This window comes from Natrix helvetica (genome assembly GCF_964273705.1).
Source record: "Natrix helvetica genome assembly, chromosome: W".
Classification (NCBI taxonomy): Eukaryota; Metazoa; Chordata; class Lepidosauria; order Squamata; family Natricidae; genus Natrix; species Natrix helvetica.
Window position 1 is genome coordinate 48,507,868 of NC_138555.1, and position 20,061 is coordinate 48,527,928.

The 20,061-nt window shown below is 47.4% G+C and overlaps 1 protein-coding gene across 1 annotated transcript in view; it reads right to left on the reverse strand.

The window, feature by feature from the left end:
* LOC309400285 (voltage-gated potassium channel KCNC1-like) overlaps positions 1–19,861 on the reverse strand; it is a gene marked incomplete at both ends in the record, with an annotated part of 52,290 nt that extends 32,429 nt beyond the window's left edge. Inside the window, 3 exons of the mRNA XM_081968697.1 lie at positions 11,530–11,546; positions 12,062–12,078; positions 19,758–19,861. Of these exons, the coding sequence (XP_081824823.1) occupies positions 11,530–11,546; positions 12,062–12,078; positions 19,758–19,861 (138 nt within the window). The remainder of the gene's footprint in view (positions 1–11,529; positions 11,547–12,061; positions 12,079–19,757) is intronic.
* Positions 19,862–20,061: the final 200 nt, after the last annotated feature.

The window sequence follows — 20,061 nt, forward strand, 5'->3', positions numbered from 1 at the left end:
CAAATTTTTTTACGACCGGTTCTGTGGGCGTGGCTTGATGGGCGTGGCTGGGGGAGTCATGTGACTAGGTGGTTTGCATGAAGGAATAAAGATAGTAACAGTAAAATTCAAAACTGTAACAATTAATTGCACATTTATTCAAAATCCAATTTAAAAACCTTTGTAGTTAGTTAATTCAACAAAATTGTTGAACATGGACTTCCGGTTCTGGCGGCTGACGGCGACGGGCAACTCGTTTGCTCGCTCCGGCTCCCCGGTGGGCTTCCCCACTCCTTGGGGGGCACAGGACGCCCCGAAGAGGCGCCCTGCCGGAGGGGCGGCATCGCGGGGGATCCCTGCATCGGCGGCGGCTGGTGGGGGGGCCCCCGCTTCGCTCCAGGCACCGGGGAGCAGTATCGGAGGGCGCGTAAAGCGTCTTCGCAACAGGCTGATTGGAGAATGAAAAAGCAGAAGGAAGCAGCGGCAGTGTGGTGAGGCGCATACCCCCCTTCACTCCCTTTGTTGATTTGAAGAACTTTTCAGCATTTTAAAACTTTTACTTTCAGCTAACTTTGGAGGCGCGGCTGGAGGGAGGGGGATTCTCCCCCCCCTCGGACAGGCAGCTTGGAACAATTCTGCTCTCAGCCCCAGGGGAAGGAGGAGGGGGGAGAGCCAACCAATGATGCCACACCCTTGCTTAAAGTGACTTTCATTGAATTTAACTCCATAATTTACTGATGATCTGAGGACTTTGGGAATTTTGAAAACTTTGTTATGCCTCTGAGCCCGAAGCTGGCAGGGCAAGATGGCACACTTCCGTTGTCTTCATGAACTGTGAAACCTGACTCCACCTTTAAAAATTTAGGCTTCCGGTCTTTGTCTCCGTGCTACCCAGAAGAATCTCTTGTGGATTGTTATTCTTTGAACTCTCTGGGGTGGAAAATTCTACTCTATTGCCAGGCTGACTACAGAAATTCTCTTCTGCTTGGACCTTCTGCCTCCTGGACTCATCTGGCTGCTCTGCTGCTCCAGCTGTCCTTTCTCTATACTGACTGAACTCTTTATTCTATAAACTATGTCTCCTAAAAGACCACCCCCTGGAAAGCCTGGCTTTGCTACCTCTGCCCCGACATCAGCAACATCCAGTCCTGCTACACAATCAAAGATTACAGACCTGATGCAACCTAAAAGTACAGAGATGGATTGGCAACAAATGCTTCAGCAACTCTTACAGGGACAAGAGGAAATTAAGAAACAATTAAAGGAAATGAAAGAAGAAATTAAACAGAACCAAGCCCAAATTTATAAGAACTCACAGAGACTGGACCTTGTGGAGGGTGGGGTGGCGGAGGTGAGGGGGGGGGGTAGAGGCGGTGCAGAAGGGAAACAAAGAACTTGATACCCAACAAATGAAAACAGAATTTGAGAGAATGTCCTTTTATCTTAGATTTCAAAATGTGATGGAAGCAGATGATGAAAACATAAGGGACATCATGATAAACATTTTGGCTGAATATACACACAAAGAAAAACAACAGATGGAATGGGAGATAGATCTGGTTTATAGAGTGAATTCAGCCTATGCCAGAACACACAATGTACCCAGGGAGGTTCATATTAAATTTCTTAGAAAAAGCACAAGAGACGAAATTCTGGGTGTACAAAGGGGGCAGGCCCTGACATACCATGATAGGGAAATAACTATCTTGAAGCAGATCCCCAAGAAAATTTGGGAAAAAAGGAAAATTTTTTCGCAACTTGCGAATAAATTATACCAGAAGGGGGTGTGGTTTAGATGGTTGATGCCTGAAGGTATGTTGATATTCTGGGAGGAGACAAGAATTAGAATTAACACACCCATAGAGGCACAGGCCTTTATGGAAAAAAACAAAATACACCTAGAAAAAACAGAAGATCCTACAACGGATATGCAGGACACGGGAGGGGCCGGAGCTCTGCCAGCGGGGGGAGAAGGGGCAATACCAAGAATGCTCAGATCACAAAAATGAATAAGAAAATCTCGTTGATATAAACTGACCGAAAGTACCAATAGAACTAATATGCTGATTATATATGACTATGTATTAATGATTTATACTCAGATGTATACTATGAGTTTGGAGGGAGGGGGCGTCTACCACACTTTGCAACTGCCAAAATTTGTACACCTTTCCACTACCTTTTTCCTTGTAAATTTTAAAAAAACCAATAAAACTTTGTTTAAAAACAAAAAAATTGTTGAACATGATCCAGTGATACCAGGTTTTCAAAGTCTGATAGTCATTTATCAAGAACATTAGTAACTAGTAACTTAGTAAACTTAGCAAAATTTAGTAACTACTTCACTGTTCAGTAAATTCTTAATGTGATGGATGGGCTTGATGAAGTGATACCAGTTTCCCAATGTCTGGTTTTAAGTCACTTAGCAGGAGTCTTAAATCACCACATTCAGTAATCTGGAGTCATTTTCTTTGCTTGGAGACCACACTGAAGCCATGTTCCACCAAATATGATGTTGGAAATGCAACAAGGAGCTTCTTAACCACTGTCCATAGTGCAGGATAGCGATCAGAAATTTCTTTTTGTAACTAAAACTCTTGGTACAATTTCTTGAACTTTGGCTTCAGCTCAATGTCACCAACATTTGCTTGAATTATTTGATGAGATTATTGCATGGTACTTAGGGATTCCCAATATGGAAAGTGAGAATGGGAACATTTTAACAGATCTATATGTTCTTGGGTTATAATTTTCACAAAAGAACCATGGGGATGGAAAGGGAAATATAGACAATGGAGTCCAATCCCCCTCCTCAACAGTTTGGAAGAATAACTCTAGCAAAATGTAGCCTTTTACCTCTTTGGGGAATCATTATTATTATTATTATTATTATTATTATTATTATTATTATTATTATTATTATTATTATTATTCAATTGTATCACAGCGGCCAGTTGTTTCGCCGTATTTGGCATTGATTACTAGTTGGGCCCCACCCAGGGGCCTAGGATGTCGTAACGTATTTTCGTAATATACATGCAGATCCAAGCAGTGCAGCTTTTTGCATTTGACTGATGGTGATTTTGTCAAGTTTTAAATGTAATTCCAGTGCTTTTGGAATAGCACCCAGTGTGCCGATTAGCACTTGAATTGCCACTGCTGGTTTGTTCCATAATCGTTGAATTTCAATTTTTAGGTCCTGGTATTTCGCGATTTTTTCATGTTCCTTCTCCTCGACCCTGCTATCACCTGGTATTGCAATGTCTATGATTGTAACCTTATTTTTCTCAACCAGTGTGATGTCTGGTGTCTTATGCGCCAGTATTTTGTCCATATGTATATGCAAATAATAATAATAATAATAATAATAATAATAATAATAATAATAATAATAATTATTATTATTATTATTATTATTATTATTATTATTATTATTATTATTATTATTATTATTATTATTATTATTATTATTATTATTATTATTATTTTAATCTTTGGTGAGATTCACAGCCTTTGGGGCTAGTTGATAGCTCAACAGCTTGAGTCCTAATCAAGGACCTAGGAACTGTTAAGGTAACGTCAGAGGATATAAGTTGTTCCAAGTAGGGTGGTTTTTTGTAGTCAGAATGTTCAAGTCAGGTAAAGTTGTTGTTGTTGTTGTTATTATTATTTATTTATTTATTTATTTATTTATTTATCCCAATACAACTCATGCAAAGGGTCATCCACAACTACATTACATTTTCCACACTCATATTTGTGATTTCTTATAACTTCTTTAAACTAAACATTTTTAGTACAAATCAACGCATTGACATATATATCACTAATGCAGTTTCCTATCTCTTCCATTGACATAATTAACACCTTATGTATTGAATACAAGTATATCAAGCATAGGTTAAACATGAATTGAAAAACATCTAATTCAAATGTATAAGCTGTGAATTTATTATATAATCACAGGCAAACATTGCACTTATGCCTAAGTCCTCTACCCACGCACATTATAAGACAGATAAAACTATCTTAGCTGGCTGTTGTAAATATTACTCTGCTAATTCAACAAGAAATGCTTCTGCATGAATTCTTAATGCAGAACACAACTAAAAGTGATTTTAGCAATTTTCTTTCAAAGTTAATTCAAAATGTATATCCAAATGTTCCTCTTATTTTTTCCCCAAGCACTAGGGAGGATTATATTCAAACCCAGACACTTTTGCTGTGTGTGTGTGTTTGCTTGCTTCTGGTCTCCAGAGTCAGAAGGGCCGGTTGGGACCCCCAGAGGTCTTCTAGTCCCAACCCAGACAGCGCCTGCCCGCCCCACATTCCCCAGCCCCACCTCCTCTGGGAAGGCTCCAGTGGGGGGGGGATGCAGAGCCCCTGCAGAGAGCCCCTGCTGCTCTCCCTCACCCTTCACTCTTACTCCCTCCCTCTCTTCGCAGGCCGAGCGGCCGCAGCGTTACTGGGACGGTGATCATGGATGTGCTGTCGCCCCGTGGAGGGGAGGTATGGCCGCCAGCAAAGGGCTTCCACCGAGGCACCCCATGCAGGAAAATAGCGAGCGAGCGAAGGAGGATCAGGCAGGGCACCGAGGCCCCTTCGCCTCCCACTTTGTCTTGATGAGGTCACTGCAACTTCCGGGCGCGGACGGACGGAGGTAGCCAGAGCGGCCCGGGCGGGTGAGCGGATGAGCAATGGAGGATCAGGCAGCTCTCTCGCTTGCTTGCTCGCCCGCCCCCCCGGGCTTCCCCACCACTCTGGCTACCTCCGTCCGTCCGCGCCCGCAGCTGCAGAGACCTCATCAAGACAAAGTGGGAGCGAAGGGAGGCGAAATGGCCTCCCTTTGATCACTCGCTCCCCCCGCCTGTCCGCACTATGCTAGCCCTGCTCTCACTGATTGGCTGGCTCACCAATCGTCCTGCCCACCTCTAAGAGCCCTATCTATAGAAAGCCAAGCAGAAAAAAAGTTAACTGGGTTTAGATAGGGCTCTTAGAGGCGGGCAGGGCAATTGGTGAGCCAGCCAATCAATGAGTGGGCAGGGCTAGCATAGTGCAGATGGGCGGGGGAAGCGAGCGATCGAGCAGCTTCTGGATGGGCGGGGGTGAGTGAGCAAACTTGTTCTGAATAGCTCGCTAGAGGAGGCCACCTCCAGCACTCCTTTGCCACCCCCCTGGCCTCTTACCGCCCCCCTAAGCCATCTCACCGCCCCCCAGGGGGCGGTAGCGCCCACTTTGGGAACCATTGGCCTAGACCAGGGGTGGCGAACAAGTTCGACAAAGAGAGCCAAAATTTTAAACTGTGAGAGTCAGAGAGCCACACCACGCGCTCCCTTTCAGCGCTAAACCCGGAAGTACGGTCTTGCCCCGCCCCTGGCGACACGACTACGCTTGCCTGCGCTCCACCAGCTCGGCTGGGAACGGAGACGTTTCCTCAGCGGAGCGGAGCGCCTGAAAGGGACGCAGGCTCAGCCTGCCAGGCTGCCACCACTCCAATGAAGACATTGCTGAGCAGAGAAACGTCTCCATTCCCAGCCGAGCTGGTGGAGCGCAGGCAAGCGTTGTCGCGTCGCCAGGGGCGGGGCAAGACCGTACCTCCGGGTTTAGCGCCGAAAGGGAGCGCGCGATCCGGGTTTAGCGCCGAAAGGGACAAAATCCAAACTTGGCAAAGAGCCACAGTATACAAAATAATGATAAGAGGCAAAGAGCCACATTCATTTTGGCCGGGAGCCGCATGCGGCTCGAGAGCCACGTGTTCGCCACCCCTGGCCTAGACCATCCGGAACCTGCAGCAGACACCAAACCCCCAGGGATCCAACAAGTACCAAAATACTACTGGGACTTAGCGGGGGTGTTCAGTGAGGAAGATTGCAACTATCTTCCCTCTCACCGGCCCACAGATTGCGCAATAGACTTCAAACCTGGGGCTATTTTACCGAAGCCAAAAATGTACTCCATGACTCCCAAAGAGATGGTTGAATTGAGGAAGTACATCGACATCAATTTGCATCGGCCGCTCTAGTAGCCGGCCCACCATAGAGAGCACTCCTAGAGCGGCCGATGCTGGAAGACTCGGCCCCGGGTTTTGGAGTTTGGAAGTTATGCTTGGAGCGGGGCGGCGGCAGGCAGTGGTGGGCAGCAGCGGCCAGCGGCGGTGCCCTGGGAGAGCTGAGCAAGGGCTTGGTGAGGCTGCGGGCGGAACAGGCGCTTGCGCAGCTCCCCTCTCCAGCCGGGCAGAGCTCCATGCACTGACCTAGGGGGTATCCCGAATGTGCCAAGCTGCGGGAGCTGGGGGGCGGGCAGAGCGTTACATGGCTTGGCACCTTAGGGATACCCCCTAGGTCAGTGATTGGCGCTCTGCCCAGCTGGAGAGGGGATTTGCCGGGCGGCTGCTCGTGAGCATGGTTACCTCATGGCTGCTTCACCCCTGAGGCAGTGCCCGGCTCTTCGGGAGCCAGTTCACAAGGGAGTAGCTGCCCGGCAACTCTCCCCTCCGGCCAGGCAGAACACCACTCCCCAACCTAGTGGTATCCCGAAGGCGGCAAGCAACGTGATTGCTCCCCCCCCCCCGGGTCCTGCGACTTGGCACTTTTGGGATATCGCTAGGTCAGTGAGCGGTGCTCTGCCTGGCCGGAGGGGGGGGTGTCCAAGGGGTTTATTTTCGGGGGGTGGGCTTATATTTTTGCGCACGCAAAAAATGAGGCAAGGCTGTCACTGCATTTATTTGGTTTGCCAAAAGCAAAAGCTTTTGCCAAAAGCATCTTACACAGATTTACAAACCCTCGAAGTCCCGTTTGCTTCAGCAACCAGACCGGGTGGAGAATCTGCCGTGGGAGAAATGTTCTTACACAGATCTCAAGAAGATAAAGCTGCTTTTGAAGGCGACGTGTTCCGACCAAGGTCAGCAACGCCTCCTTATAATTATGCATGCTCCCAAACACTTCTTAGAGATTTTGAAATGCTCGGTGCCAGGCCAAAGCTTTCACAGCTGGAGAAATTTCACTCCCACACAGAAAGAGATATGTATAATTCTCTCCGAACCTCTGAGCAAGCTATGAAAAGCTATTATGATCAAATAGAATATTTTGAACGTCAGCTATTTCAGGCCAAAAAAGCTTTTTCCATGCTCAGGTCAGATAAGAGGGATTCTCCTGCTTTTCAAATTTCTGAAAACGCCATCTTGACTCCTTCTTCACAGCCTAAGGCACACCCCCTGAAGGATATTGTGTCAGGCAAATCAGAACAGAGAGCTGTGCACACGTCACAATTATCACGTGGTGTCCTTTGTTCTCCAATTGCACATACCACACAGGTAGAAATATTACAGCCAAAAACTGTAACTGCAGCACCATCTCCTGGCAGAAATAATTTACTACAGAGAGCCGACATGCATGTTAAAATCCAGGAGCAATTCCAAACATTGCACCAGACTCTTTAACACTTGTCATTAAATTACTCAGATATTCAGGCTGCAATGCAACAAGTGCCTCCACAACCTTTCGTGATCCAGGCAGACACCAGCGATGTGGCAGTGGGAGCGGTGCTACTCCAAACTAACAATCAAGGAAGCTTACAACCCTGCGCCTACACCTCCTGCAAGCTCACAGACACAGAGAGCCGATGGGCCGCATGGGAAAAGGAGGCTTTCGCAGTGAGATGGGCACTGCTAACCTGGAGACACCTGTTGGAAGGGAGCCAGAAACCGTTCGAAGTCTGGACCGACCACAAAAATCTGGAGGTGCTTAGGACCCCACGGAAACTATCACCTAAACAAGTCAGATGGGCTCAATATTTCAACCGTTTTGATTTTGTCTTAAAGCACATTCCAGGCAGGAGGAACTTTCTAGCTGACGCCCTCTCCCGCACGCCTCAGTACAAATGCGAACGGGAGCACGTAGTGGATGCCATCATTCCCTCTACCCAAACCGCTGCTCAAGTGACCACCAGACGGCAACGCTGTGACCGGCAAGACCAACTTGCAAGCGACCTAACCACGAGGCTCAAAACTGAACTGCTAGCAGACCCCTGATTCCAAACCAACCAACACATCTTGACAAAGAGAGATGACCTTGCATGGAAGGGGACAAAACTCTGTGTCCCAGTATCCCTACGTACCCTAGTTCTCCAGAGGAGTCATGATGCCAAACCAGCAGGACACTTTGGGTTCCTAAAGACCTTACACTTAGCCCGGAGGCAATTCTGGTGGCCTGGCATGAAGAAAGATGTAGATAGTTACGTGAAAAGTTGTACCATTTGCGCCACAATGAAGAGACGACCAGGAAAACCCCCTGGACTACTGCAAACAGTAGCAGAGCCAACGAGGCCATGGGAGGAGATCGCAATGGACTTTATAGTAGAGTTGCCAAAAAGTGGGGGAAACACAGTGATTTGGACTGTAATAGACCTGTTCTCCAAACAGGCACACTTCATACCCTGCAGCGGACTACCCTCAGCTCACAAGCTGGCTAAACTGTTCGTGAAGCACATCTACCAACTGCATGGAGTACCTCAAAGAATTATCTCAGACAGAGGGGTCCAGTTCACGGCTAAGTTCTGGAGGGAGTTCCTGCGGTCCATTGGATCATCTCAGGGTCTTAGTTCAGCTTTTCATCCGAGCACCAATGGGGCAGCAGAGAGACTGAACGCCATGGTAGAGCAATACCTGAGGTGTTACGTGAACTATCAGCAGTCCAATTGGGCACACCTTTTATCTTTTGCTGAGGTCGCATACAATAATGCTGTCCACAGTAGCACAGGACTCATGCCATTCAAAATAGTGAGTGGTATGGACTTTGTCCCAATGCCTGAGTATCCAAGGGATCGCCCTTCCTCAGTCAGCTTGGCTGACTGGATGTCGATGCTGAAAGCGACCTGGGAAAATGTCAAAAAGGCACTGGCTAAAGCGGCACAAACCTATAAGAAACAGGCAGACAAACACCGGGCTCCGCAACGGCCATTCTGGGTGGGAGAGAAGGTTTATCTCTCCACAAAATATTCGAGATTAAAACTGCCTAGCAAGAAACTGGGGCCAAAGTTTATGGGACCATTCCCTATAGTAAAGATCATCAACCCAGTTATGGTGCAATTGAAATTGCCTCGATTGTTGGTGAAGATACACCCAGCATTCCATAGCAGCCTCTTAAAACCTGTGATTGGATACACTCTGAGACCACTATCCCGGGAGCCCCCGGGCCCTATGGTCATAGGGGGCCAAACCCATTATGAAGTTCAGCGTATCCTTGATTCAAGGTGGCACAGGAGACAACTCCAATACTTAATCAAGTGGAAGGGCTACCCCTTATCAGAGGCATCTTGGGTGAAAAGTAGAAATATCCAGGCTGATCTCCTTATAGCAAAATTCCATGCAGAAAATCCAAGCAAGCCTGGGGGAGGGACAAATCCCTAAGTTATACACCTGTACTCAAATTGCTTTGTTTTATACAGGTTGCTTTCAGGAAGTGAGGGGAGCCGGATGTCAACGCCTAAGGCGTTTCCATGACTACTATCACCTTGAGAAGGGGAGGGAAATTCCATGCATAGTTTTGGCCAGAGTAAAAGTCTCATATTTCTGTAATGGGATATGAATGCACATGTCTAGAACCCTGCTTAAACGTCCCGTTGGAGAATGTGATTGATGACCTCAGCCAGAGGGGAGGGGGCACAGGGGTAAAGGTCAGACGCCATTAAATGTGATTTAGTTTCAGCTACACAGAAGTCCGTGCTAAGATGTTAGTCCTAATAAACGAATGGTTTTACTTTGAATTTCGTCCCTGGGCTCGTAAATTAATTAGGGCAACTCTTGGAACCTTCACAATTGGGGCATGCCAGTTTCCGTGTCCTTAGGAAAATGCCGGAGTTCGCAAAAGGTTTGGCTCTAAAGGGGTGTAAGGTGTTTTTGGATTGTGCTGTCTGCAAGAAGGCCAAATCCAAAGCAGCAGCCCTTCCCAAACACGCTACATGTCTGTCAACACAGATTTTTGATTTGATACACACTGACATAGCGGGTCCTTTTCTGCCAACACTTGGTGGTAAAAAATATTTTCTAAAAATTGTTGATAATTACTCTAGATATGGATTTGTGTTCTGACCCCCCTCGTCCCCCACCAACACACACTCCGAGCCACAGATAAGTTACCAGATTTATTTACAGACAGACAGGTCCTTGGCAGCAATCCAACACAAATAAGCCTTCATAACAACTCGGCACTGATAAGCATTGGCAGCAATCCAGCCTGCCACGCTCACAAGACTGTTCTCCCACATTAGTTCATGCGTTGACTTCTGCAAAAGGTGTGTGCACAAGCAGTCCTTTTATAGTCTGGAGAGGAGTCTAATTATCATCAGCTGAGTGCAATTACCTCCTGTAACTGCATAATTGCTCCTGACGCCTATTAGCCCTTCGGTGGCGAGCATCCAACAACAACTCACTGCTAACGTCTGACTCGCTGTCCCTTGTCTCCTCCCCACTGCTCCAAGGCATGACATCAGGAGCACACTCCCTTTGGCTTTCACCACTGCTCCATGCCTCAGGCGCCTCCTGGTGGCCAACCAGCCTCTCTGATCCCTGCTCGGCAGTGGTGGGTTTCAAATTTTTTTGGAACCTACTCTGTGGGTGTGGCCTCCTTTGTGGGAGTGGATTGCTGGCCATGTGACCTGGTGGGAGTGGCTTGCCGACCATGTGACCTGGTGGGAGTAGCATGCCGACCATGTGACCTGGTGGGTGTGGCTTGCCGACCATGTGACCTGGTGGGTGTGGCTTGACGACCATGTGACCTGGTGGGAGTGGCTTGCCAGCCATGTGACCTGGTGGGAGTGGTCAAGATGATGTCACTGAATTCTTTGCCCCAATGGGTGAACTACAATAAGATTAAAATAAGTACAAAAACAATAAAAGAGCTACTTACAGAAGGAGGATGACTGTTCTTGCCAGTGTTCAGTATCACGGACTCCAGTGAATGGGCTGCACAAAGAAAACACACAGAAATGAACTCTTTCATTGCCAGTCATTGGCATGAAACCAGCACACAAAATAATAGAAAAGGAAAATTACTGTCCTTTTTTGCGTCTTCTGCACCACCTTGCTCCAACAACCTGCATAAAGACAGACACAGAAAGCAAGACCTTAATTGCATGCACTGCATTAGGATGAAACAAGCACACAAAATAATAAAAAAGGGAAATTACTGTCCTTTTTTGCGTCTTCTGCACCACCTTGCTCCAGACAGACACAGAAAGCATGAAGGGCTTGCACTTCACCATCTCAAGGATGAACACAGCACAGACCACACCACACAGCCAGCAATAAACTCAGCTACTTACAGAGGAGAGATGACCAGCTTGCCCGTCTTCTGCACACCACCTTTTCAACAGACTTTGTTGCCCAAAATACCTGCATACAGACAGACACAGAAAGCATGAAGGGCTTGCACTTCACCATCTCAAGGATGAACACAGCACAGACCACACCACTCAGCCAGCAATAAACTCAGCTACTTACAGAGGAGAGATGACCAGCTTGCCCGTTTTCTGCACACCACCTTTTCAACAGACTTTGTTGCCCAAAATACCTGCATAAAGACAGACACAGAAAGCATGAAGGGCTTGCACTTCACCATCTCAAGGATGAACACAGCACAGACCACACCACTCAGCCAGCAATAAACTCAGCTACTTACAGAGGAGAGATGACCAGCTTGCCTGTCTTCTGCACACCACCTTTTCAACAGACTTTGTTGCCCAAAATACCTGCATAAAGACAGACACAGAAAGCATGAAGGGCTTGCACTTCACCATCTCAGGATGAACACAGCACAGACCACACCACACAGCCAGCAATAAACTCAGCTACTTACAGAGGAGAGATGACCAGCTTGCCCGTCTTCTGCACACCACCTTTTCAGCAGACTTTGTTGCCCAAAATACCTGCATAAAGCCAGACACAGAAAGCATGAAGGGCTTGCACTTCACCATCTCAAGGATGAACACAGCACAGACCACACCACTCAGCCAGCAATAAACTCAGCTACTCACAGAGGAGAGATGACCAGCTTGCCCGTTTCTGCACACCACCTTTTCAACAGACTTTGTTGCCCAAAATACCTGCATAAAGACAGACACAGAAAGCGTGAAGGGCTTGCACTTCACCATCTCAGGATGAACACAGCACAGACCACACCACTCAGCCAGCAATAAACTCAGCTACTCACAGAGGAGAGATGACCAGCTTGCCTGTCTTCTGCACACCACCTTTTCAACAGACTTTGTTGCCCAAAATACCTACATAAAGAAAGACACAGAAAGCAAGACCTTAATTGCTTGCACTTGCACCTTACATAAGAATAACACAATGAAAGAGATACACTCAAGTACTTACTTGTGTTATTGCTTTTCTGGTTGTTGATATCTCCATAGTGTTCTTAGGCTTCCAGATTCCTCTGTTGCAGCTTTCTTCGTCTTTACTCGTGGATCATCAGCCGTGTGGTGGTGCGCTCTGAGCCAAGCTTTCACTGTCGGAATTGGGTCCCATCTCTCAACAGGTATGCGAACAACACTTATCACCATCAGATTACTTATGTTTTGGACAGTTAGGCGTGTTCTTTGTTCCGAACATATGAGGTTCATTTTTATTTATTTTATTTATTTATTTAATTAAATTTTTAAACCGCGCCCTTTCCTAAACAGGACTCGGGGCAGTGTACAGTCATGTTAAAACAGTATAGTACAAAATATAGATATACATTCAATATACAAATATACAAATAGGTACGCGGAGGAGGTAGGATGTAGACTGTACAATATATAAAATAAAATACAAATAAACATTAAAATACCCTTAAAAAACTGCCCAATAAGATGTTTGCCAGGAGGTAAATGGGATTATGAATCGGTTAAGCTAGCTAACTGGAACAGGTGGGTCTTAAGCTTCTGTCGGAAGGAGCGGAGGTCTGTGGTAGTTCTAATATCGGGGGGGAGGTCATTCCAGAGGGTTGGGCCCATCACAGAGAAGGCTCTGTTCCTGGGCGCCGCCCGTTGACACTGCTTAGTGGACGGCACCCGGAGGAGTCCCTCCCTGTGAGAGCGGATTGGTCGCAGGGATGTATGAGGTGAGATGTGATCCCGCAGGTAACTAGGTCCCGTGCCATGGAGCGCTTTGAAGATAGTAACCAACACCTTGAAACGCACCCGAAAAACCACAGGCAGCCAGTGCAGCTCGCGCAGGAGTGGTGTTATATGGGAGTACCTTGTCCCTCCCATGATGGCCCGCGCGGCCGCATTCTGAACTAGCTGTAGTCTTCGGGTGCATCTCAAGGGGAGCCACATGTAGAAAGCATTGCAGTAGTCCAGGCGAGACGTCACCAGCGCAAGATTGACCGTGCGTAAGGCGTCCCGATCCAATAGGGGGCGCAATTGGCGCACCAGGCGAACCTGGTGGAACACCCCCCTTGCCACGGCTGCCACATGGTCATCCATCGACAGCCGGGCATCAAGGAGGACGCCCAAATTGCGCGCCCGTTCCACAGGGGGCAGTTGTTCGCCCCCTATGGCCAGCGATGGAATCCACTGGTTGAACCGGGGCGCCGGAAGCCACAGCCACTCAGTCTTGGAGGGGTTGAGTCTGAGTCTGTTGTCCCCCATCCAGACCCGAACGGCTTCCAAGCACCGGGACATCATTTCGACGGCCTCGTTGGGGTGGTTTGGGGTGGAAATGTACAGCTGCGTGTCATCAGCGTACAGATGGCATCCAACCCCAAAACCACGGATGATCTCACCCAGCGGCTTCATGTATGTGTTGAACAGGAAGGGCGAGAGGACCGACCCCTGCGGCACCCCACAAGTGAGTGACCTCAGGGTCGACCTCTGCTCCCCTGCCAACACACATTGCGTCCGGTCGGAGAGGTAGGAGCAGAACCACCGCAAAACGGTGCCCCCTACTCCCAACCCCTCCAGCCGGCGCAATAGGATACCATGGTCGATGGTATCGAAGGCCTCTGATAGATCTAATAGGACCAGGATAGAGGAACAACCCCTATCTCTGGCCCTCCAGAGATCATCCACCAACGCGACCAAGGCCGTCTCCGTGCTGTGACCCGGCCGGAAGCCGGACTGGCGCGGGTCTAGATAGTCGGCCTCTTCCAGGTGACGTGGGAACTGTTGTGCCACCACACTCTCTACAACCTTCGCTAAAAAGGGAAGGTTGGAGACGGGACGATAATTAGCTAGCTCCACCGGGTCCAGGGAAGGCCTCTTGAGTAGGGGCCTCACCACTGCCTCTTTCAAGGCGACCGGCAAGGACCCCTCCTCCAGTGAAGCGTTCACAAGACCCAGGAGCCAGCCTCGTGTGACCTCCCAGGATGCCAGTACAAGCCAAGAGGGACACGGGTCCAATAAACATGTAGTGGCTCGCAGTCGCCCACGTAACCTGTCCAAATCCTCAGGGGCAACAGAGTCAAACTCCTCCCAGCGTGGTGCCTCAAGACTTGCTTCCGACGTCTCCCCTGGGCCACTGACGGGGGCCCATCCACTCCGGATCTGAGCGATTTTATCCTGCAGATATTCCCCAAACTCCTCTGCTCTACCCTGTAAAGGGGCTTCCCGCGGCCTCTGTGATAGGAGGGAGCGGGTCACCCGAAACAGGGCAGCAGGGCGGTTATCTGCGGATGCAATAAGAGCGGCACAGTGTCTACGTTTGGCCGCTCTCAGTGCCACAAGGTAGGTCCGTAAATAGGATCTTACCTGTGTTCGGTCAGATTCGGAGCGTGAGGACCTCCACCTGCTTTCTAGGCGTCTCTTGTGGCGTTTCATCACCCTCAGCTCCTCGGTAAACCAAGGAGCCAGGGTGGTTCGTTGCCGCAGGAGAGGCCGCAAAGGCACTACCCGGTCCAAGGCCCCAGGAGCCGCCCTATTCCAAGCGGCCACTAGGTCCTCCGTCCAGGAGGACCCCCTTTCCGCCTCTGCTGAACTAACAGCAATTGTCCTGACAAGATCTCTAGCTTTCCGGATATTGCCAGGAACTTTGTACTTCTGTGGATTTTTCTTCACATTTTCCAAAAAATCTCTGTAGTCGTTTACATTAATGTTATGATTAAAAATAGTGCCAAATGCATCCAATGCTTGCTCTGCATCAGCCCATGGAACGACTACATCTTCAATGTCCCAGTAATCTGGCTCCAGATAAGTGATAAAGTGTAATTTGTTTGCTGCTGGCAATAGGCTACCTGTTCTTGATGGTCCATCAGCCTTTTCTTTAAATTGGTGATGATGCTTTCCACAAGTATTCCATGAGGAAGTGCAACAAATCGGTGATTTGGAGCTAACTTGATGTTTTGGAAGGCTTCTGTTTTTAGCAATTCCTCAACTTTGTTTTCATATGTGCCCTTTTCTGTCTAAGCACTTCAAAAGAATCGATTGTTCGCAATACTAACTTTTCGGCCAGGAAGATATTTGTCTCTCACCCCTGTAGAGTATCTGAGAGACTAGAAAGTTCACTTAGGATGTCGATCATAAGGGCCAAATCCTGCAAAAAGTTTAAATTTTCAAAACGGGAAGCCATGCCCGGGAACCTTTCATTTCCCTGAAAAAACTGATGTAGCCCTGGATAAGCACGCCACACAGCCATGGTTGCCCTTAAACTACAGGCAGCCCATCTTGGTCCCAAAACTCTGCCAATCTTCACAATTTCTATGCCCAATTGTTCGGAGATTTGGAAGAGGTCATTCTGGCTCTTGCAGGATTTGTGGAAGGTGGTGTGTACTTTATCCAGGAAGATCTTGAAATGATTGATCTGCTTCACTTCTCTTATTGCATCATCCAGCACAAGTTGCAGGCGGTGGTTCAGGCAGTGCCAGATGATGATGTTTGGGAACTCTTGAGCTATTCTGACGCTGACTCCAGATTTTCTTCCAAGCATAGCGTTGGCACCATCGGAGCAGAAAGCGATTAAATTCTTGCGTAGATATCCGGTGGTAAATCCAACTCTATGCAAGCTTTCCATTGCTGCAGAAAATATGGTCTCTGCATCTTATCTCTGTAATTCCAGAAGCTCAACGAAGATGGTTGCTGGGCACTCTGGATCCTCAACTCTAACAAAAACTATCAGCACTGCTCTCATTGAAAGTGTTGAGGCTTCATCAATAATTAGACACACCTTTTGATTATTTGCAATAATCCTTGAAAACACGGTGGTCTTGATTTGGTTTGCAATGAATTCAACGATTTTCACTGCAGATCTCCGTGAATGCAAGCCAACTCCCACATCCACTCCAACTGTATTTAGCAAATTTACTTGCGCTTCGATGTCTGAGAAGGGATTACATCTTTGCGCCAGATTGTAAACGGTAGTAAATATTGTGCAAGTAGTGGATAAATGTTTCTCAGTTGACTTATCCATGGATTTGGTAAAAGCTTCCTGCTCCCGTTGCTTACTGGTCTCCACGCAAATAAGGTGGGCTTTTGATTGAAAATGTTCCCTTAATTTTTTTCAGAGTGATGCTTGTTGTACATCCTTGCTTTTCCCTGCTGGTGCCACCTGGAAATGTTTCCACTCTTTGGAAACATGAATACCTTTCTCCAACGAGAACATGGGATTTGCACAGTACTCACAACCCAGCTTCTTGTCAGATACTGCCATTCCATCATACTTGTCCTTGAAGTTACTGTATTGCTGCAAATTCCAGCAATCAGGAAGTTGTGGAACTACAGTGGAGTCGATGGACTTGCTGCTTTCGCCGACCTCAACTGGTGGTAGTGGTCGTGCTGGTGGTGCTGGTGGTGCTGGTGGCGGTGCTGGCGCTGGCGGCGGTGCTGGCGCTGGCGGCAGTGCTGGCACTGCTGGTGGTGCTGGCGGTGGTGCTGGCGCTGGCGGCAGTGCTGGCACTGCTGGTGGTGCTGGCGGTGGTGCTGGCGCTGGTGCTGGCGCTGGTGGCAGTGCTGGCACTGGCGGCGGTGCTGGCGCTGCTGGTGGCGCTGCTAGTGGTGCCTGTTTTGGATCAGCTGATTCCTCAACTCTTGGTTTTTTGGAGAAGAAAGCAGTCATACTCTGTTGCCTCTTCATTATGCTAAGTAATACTAACTGCCTGCCAAAGAAATAAAATAATATTGGACTGAGGGTTGTAAGCTGAGGACTACAGATAACAGAAGGGACCTCTGATTTCAACCAACAATGTATAGTATTTTCAGGAAGGATGAGAAACAGGAAAGATAAAGTCTTCAGTTCAAGAATGAATGTCATAGGTAGATTTAGTTCTCAGTTCCAAAAAACAGGAATATATGCAAGTAGCTATTCAGAAGTTAGTGGTTAGAAGCAATGGTAAAGCAAGATATGGAATTAAAACCAGAAATATTTTGTTGGCTATTTGAAAGGGAGTACAATATATATTTTACACATGTTAGCAGCTGCTGGAATTGTGTTTGCACAACAGTGGACAAACAGAGTTATGAAAATGAATAAATATTACGATTTGCAGGAATAAATAAATTGACAATTAAAATCAAGAAGGCTTTGAATACTTTCTCAAATGGGATTTGTTTTAGCAATTGCTAACTAACGGAAACAGAAAAATGTATGAAAGAAAACACCAATTATGTAAGGTAGGGTCTCTAAAATGTATAAACAAATATTTAAAAAACCAAAAAATAATATCCCCCCCCCCCAAAAAAAAGACTGCAAATGAAACCAGTTATTTTTTCCCTAACCCTAAGGACAGGAAAGACAAAGCCACTGGAATAAAAATTATCAAGATATTGTGGGAAATTATAAAGAACAGTGCCAGGAAGCTCACAGAGCCATCAACCACCTCAGAATTACCTAACAACGAGGGTGAAACACACTAAATCTGCCTTGCACCAACCTGGCCTGCCCATAGAAAAGCACCCACTTTGAGGCACATAAACCTGGTCTGAACACTTTTAAGCAACATAGTGCATCACAAAGAAAACATTTGGAAAAACTCCAAATAAATAAATAAATAAATAACATTTATTGCAGTAATTTCAATTTATAAACCATAAAAAATAAAAATTCCCAAAAAATAATTAGAAAAAAAAATTCTATAAATAAAAAAATCTTTTGTTAAGTATTGCACCAGCAATAATTTATACTGCAAGGTATTGTATCAGCCATGGTAAACTGTTACCATTATTCCACCAGCAATAACTTATAATACAATACAATACAATAGTAGAGTTGGAAGGGACCTTGGAGGTCTTCTAGTCCAACCCCCTGCCTAGGCAGGAAACCCTATACCGTTTCAGACAAATAGCTATCCAACATCTTCTTAAAGACTTCCAGTGTTGGGGCATTCACAACTTCTGGAGGCAAGCTGTTCCACTGATTAATTGTTCTCACTGTCAGGAAATTCCTCCTCAGTTCTAAATTGCTTCTCTCCTTGATTAGTTTCCACCCATTGCTTCTTGTTCTACCCTCAGGTGCTTTGGAGAATAGTTTGACTCCCTCTTCTTTGTGGCAACCTCTGAGATATTGGAATAATGCTATCATGTCTCCCCTAGTCCTTCTTTCTCTTAAGCTAAACATACCCAGTTCCTGCAACCGTTCTTCATATGTTTTAGTCTCCAGTCCCCTAATCATCTTTGTTGCTCTTCTCTGCACTCTTTCTAGAGTCTCCACATCTTTTTTACATCGTGGCGACCAGAACTGAATGCAGTATTCCAAGTGTGGCCTTACCAAGGCATTATAAAGTGGTATTAACACTTCACGTGATCTTGATTCTATCCCTCTGTTGATGCAGCCTAGAACTGTGTTGGCTTTTTTGGCAGCTGCTGCACACTGCTGGCTCATATTTAAATGGTTGTCCACTAGGACTCCAAGATCCCTTTCACAGTTACTACTACTGAGTATGGTATCACCTATACTGTACCTGTGCATTCCGTTTTTGTTGCCTAAATGTAGAACCTTACTCTTTTCACCATTGAATTTCATTTTATTAGATAGTGCCCAATGTTCAAGTTTGTCGAGATCCTTCTGTATCTTAAGCCTATCTTCAACTGTAACTATTTTAAGTTATACTGTTACTGTTATTTCACCAGCAATGTTTTAGATTTTAACCATTTCAAACTATTCCACACACAATTAAAAAGGAAACTATTTAAAAAAATTCTATGCACAATACATTTAAAAGTATTGAGTATATAATATTTTAAAATTGTTTATTTTAATTTATTGGGGATAGAATCTTTTTTTAAATAGTCTAAGACAATTTTAAAAAAGGATCCACACACAATAAATTGAAGTAGACCATTTTAAAATATTCTATACTCAATACTTTTAAATGTATTGTGCATAGAATTTTTTAAAATAGTTTTATTGTAATTTTTTGTGTATGAAATATTTTAAAATGGTTTCTTAGTTGAAGGCCTTCCCGTGCAAAACTAGGCCGCCGCCGCTGCCGCTGCCGCTCACCCGCCCGCCTTTGGCCATATTGCTCGCGAGCCCATGGCTCGCGCAAGTTAGGCCGCTGCCACCCGCGGCCGCATGGCCTACGCAAGGCCGCGGCTTTTGCGAGGGAAGGCCTGAAGGCCTTCCCGCGCAAAACTAGGCCGCTGCCACCGCTGCCGCCGCCACGAGCCTGCCCGCCTTCGGCCACATTGCCTACACGAGCCCGCGGCTCACGCAAGTTAGGCCTTCCCGCGCAAAACTAGGCCGCTGCCACCGCTGCCGCCGCCACGATCCTGCCCGCCTTCGGCCACATTGCCTACACGAGCCCACGGCTCACGCAAGTTAGGCCTCCGCCGCCCACCCGCCCGCCTTCGGCCACGTGGCCTACGTGAGCCCGCGGCTTTTGCGAGGGAAGGCCTGAAGAAGGCCTTCCCGCGGAAAACTAGGTCGCTGCCGCTGCCGCCGCTCGCCCACCCGCCCACCTTCGGCCATGTTGCCTACACGAGCCCGCGGCTCACGCAAGTTAGGCCGCTGCCGCCCGCCCACCTCCCGAGTCCTGCCGCCTGCCCACCTCTCGCCGCCTCGTGTGCCTACGTGAGGCCGCGGCTTCTATCGGGAAGGCCTGATAAAGGCCTTCCCTCGCAAAACTCGCCCGCCGCCTCCCGCCCGCCTCCCGCCCGCCTCCCGCCCGC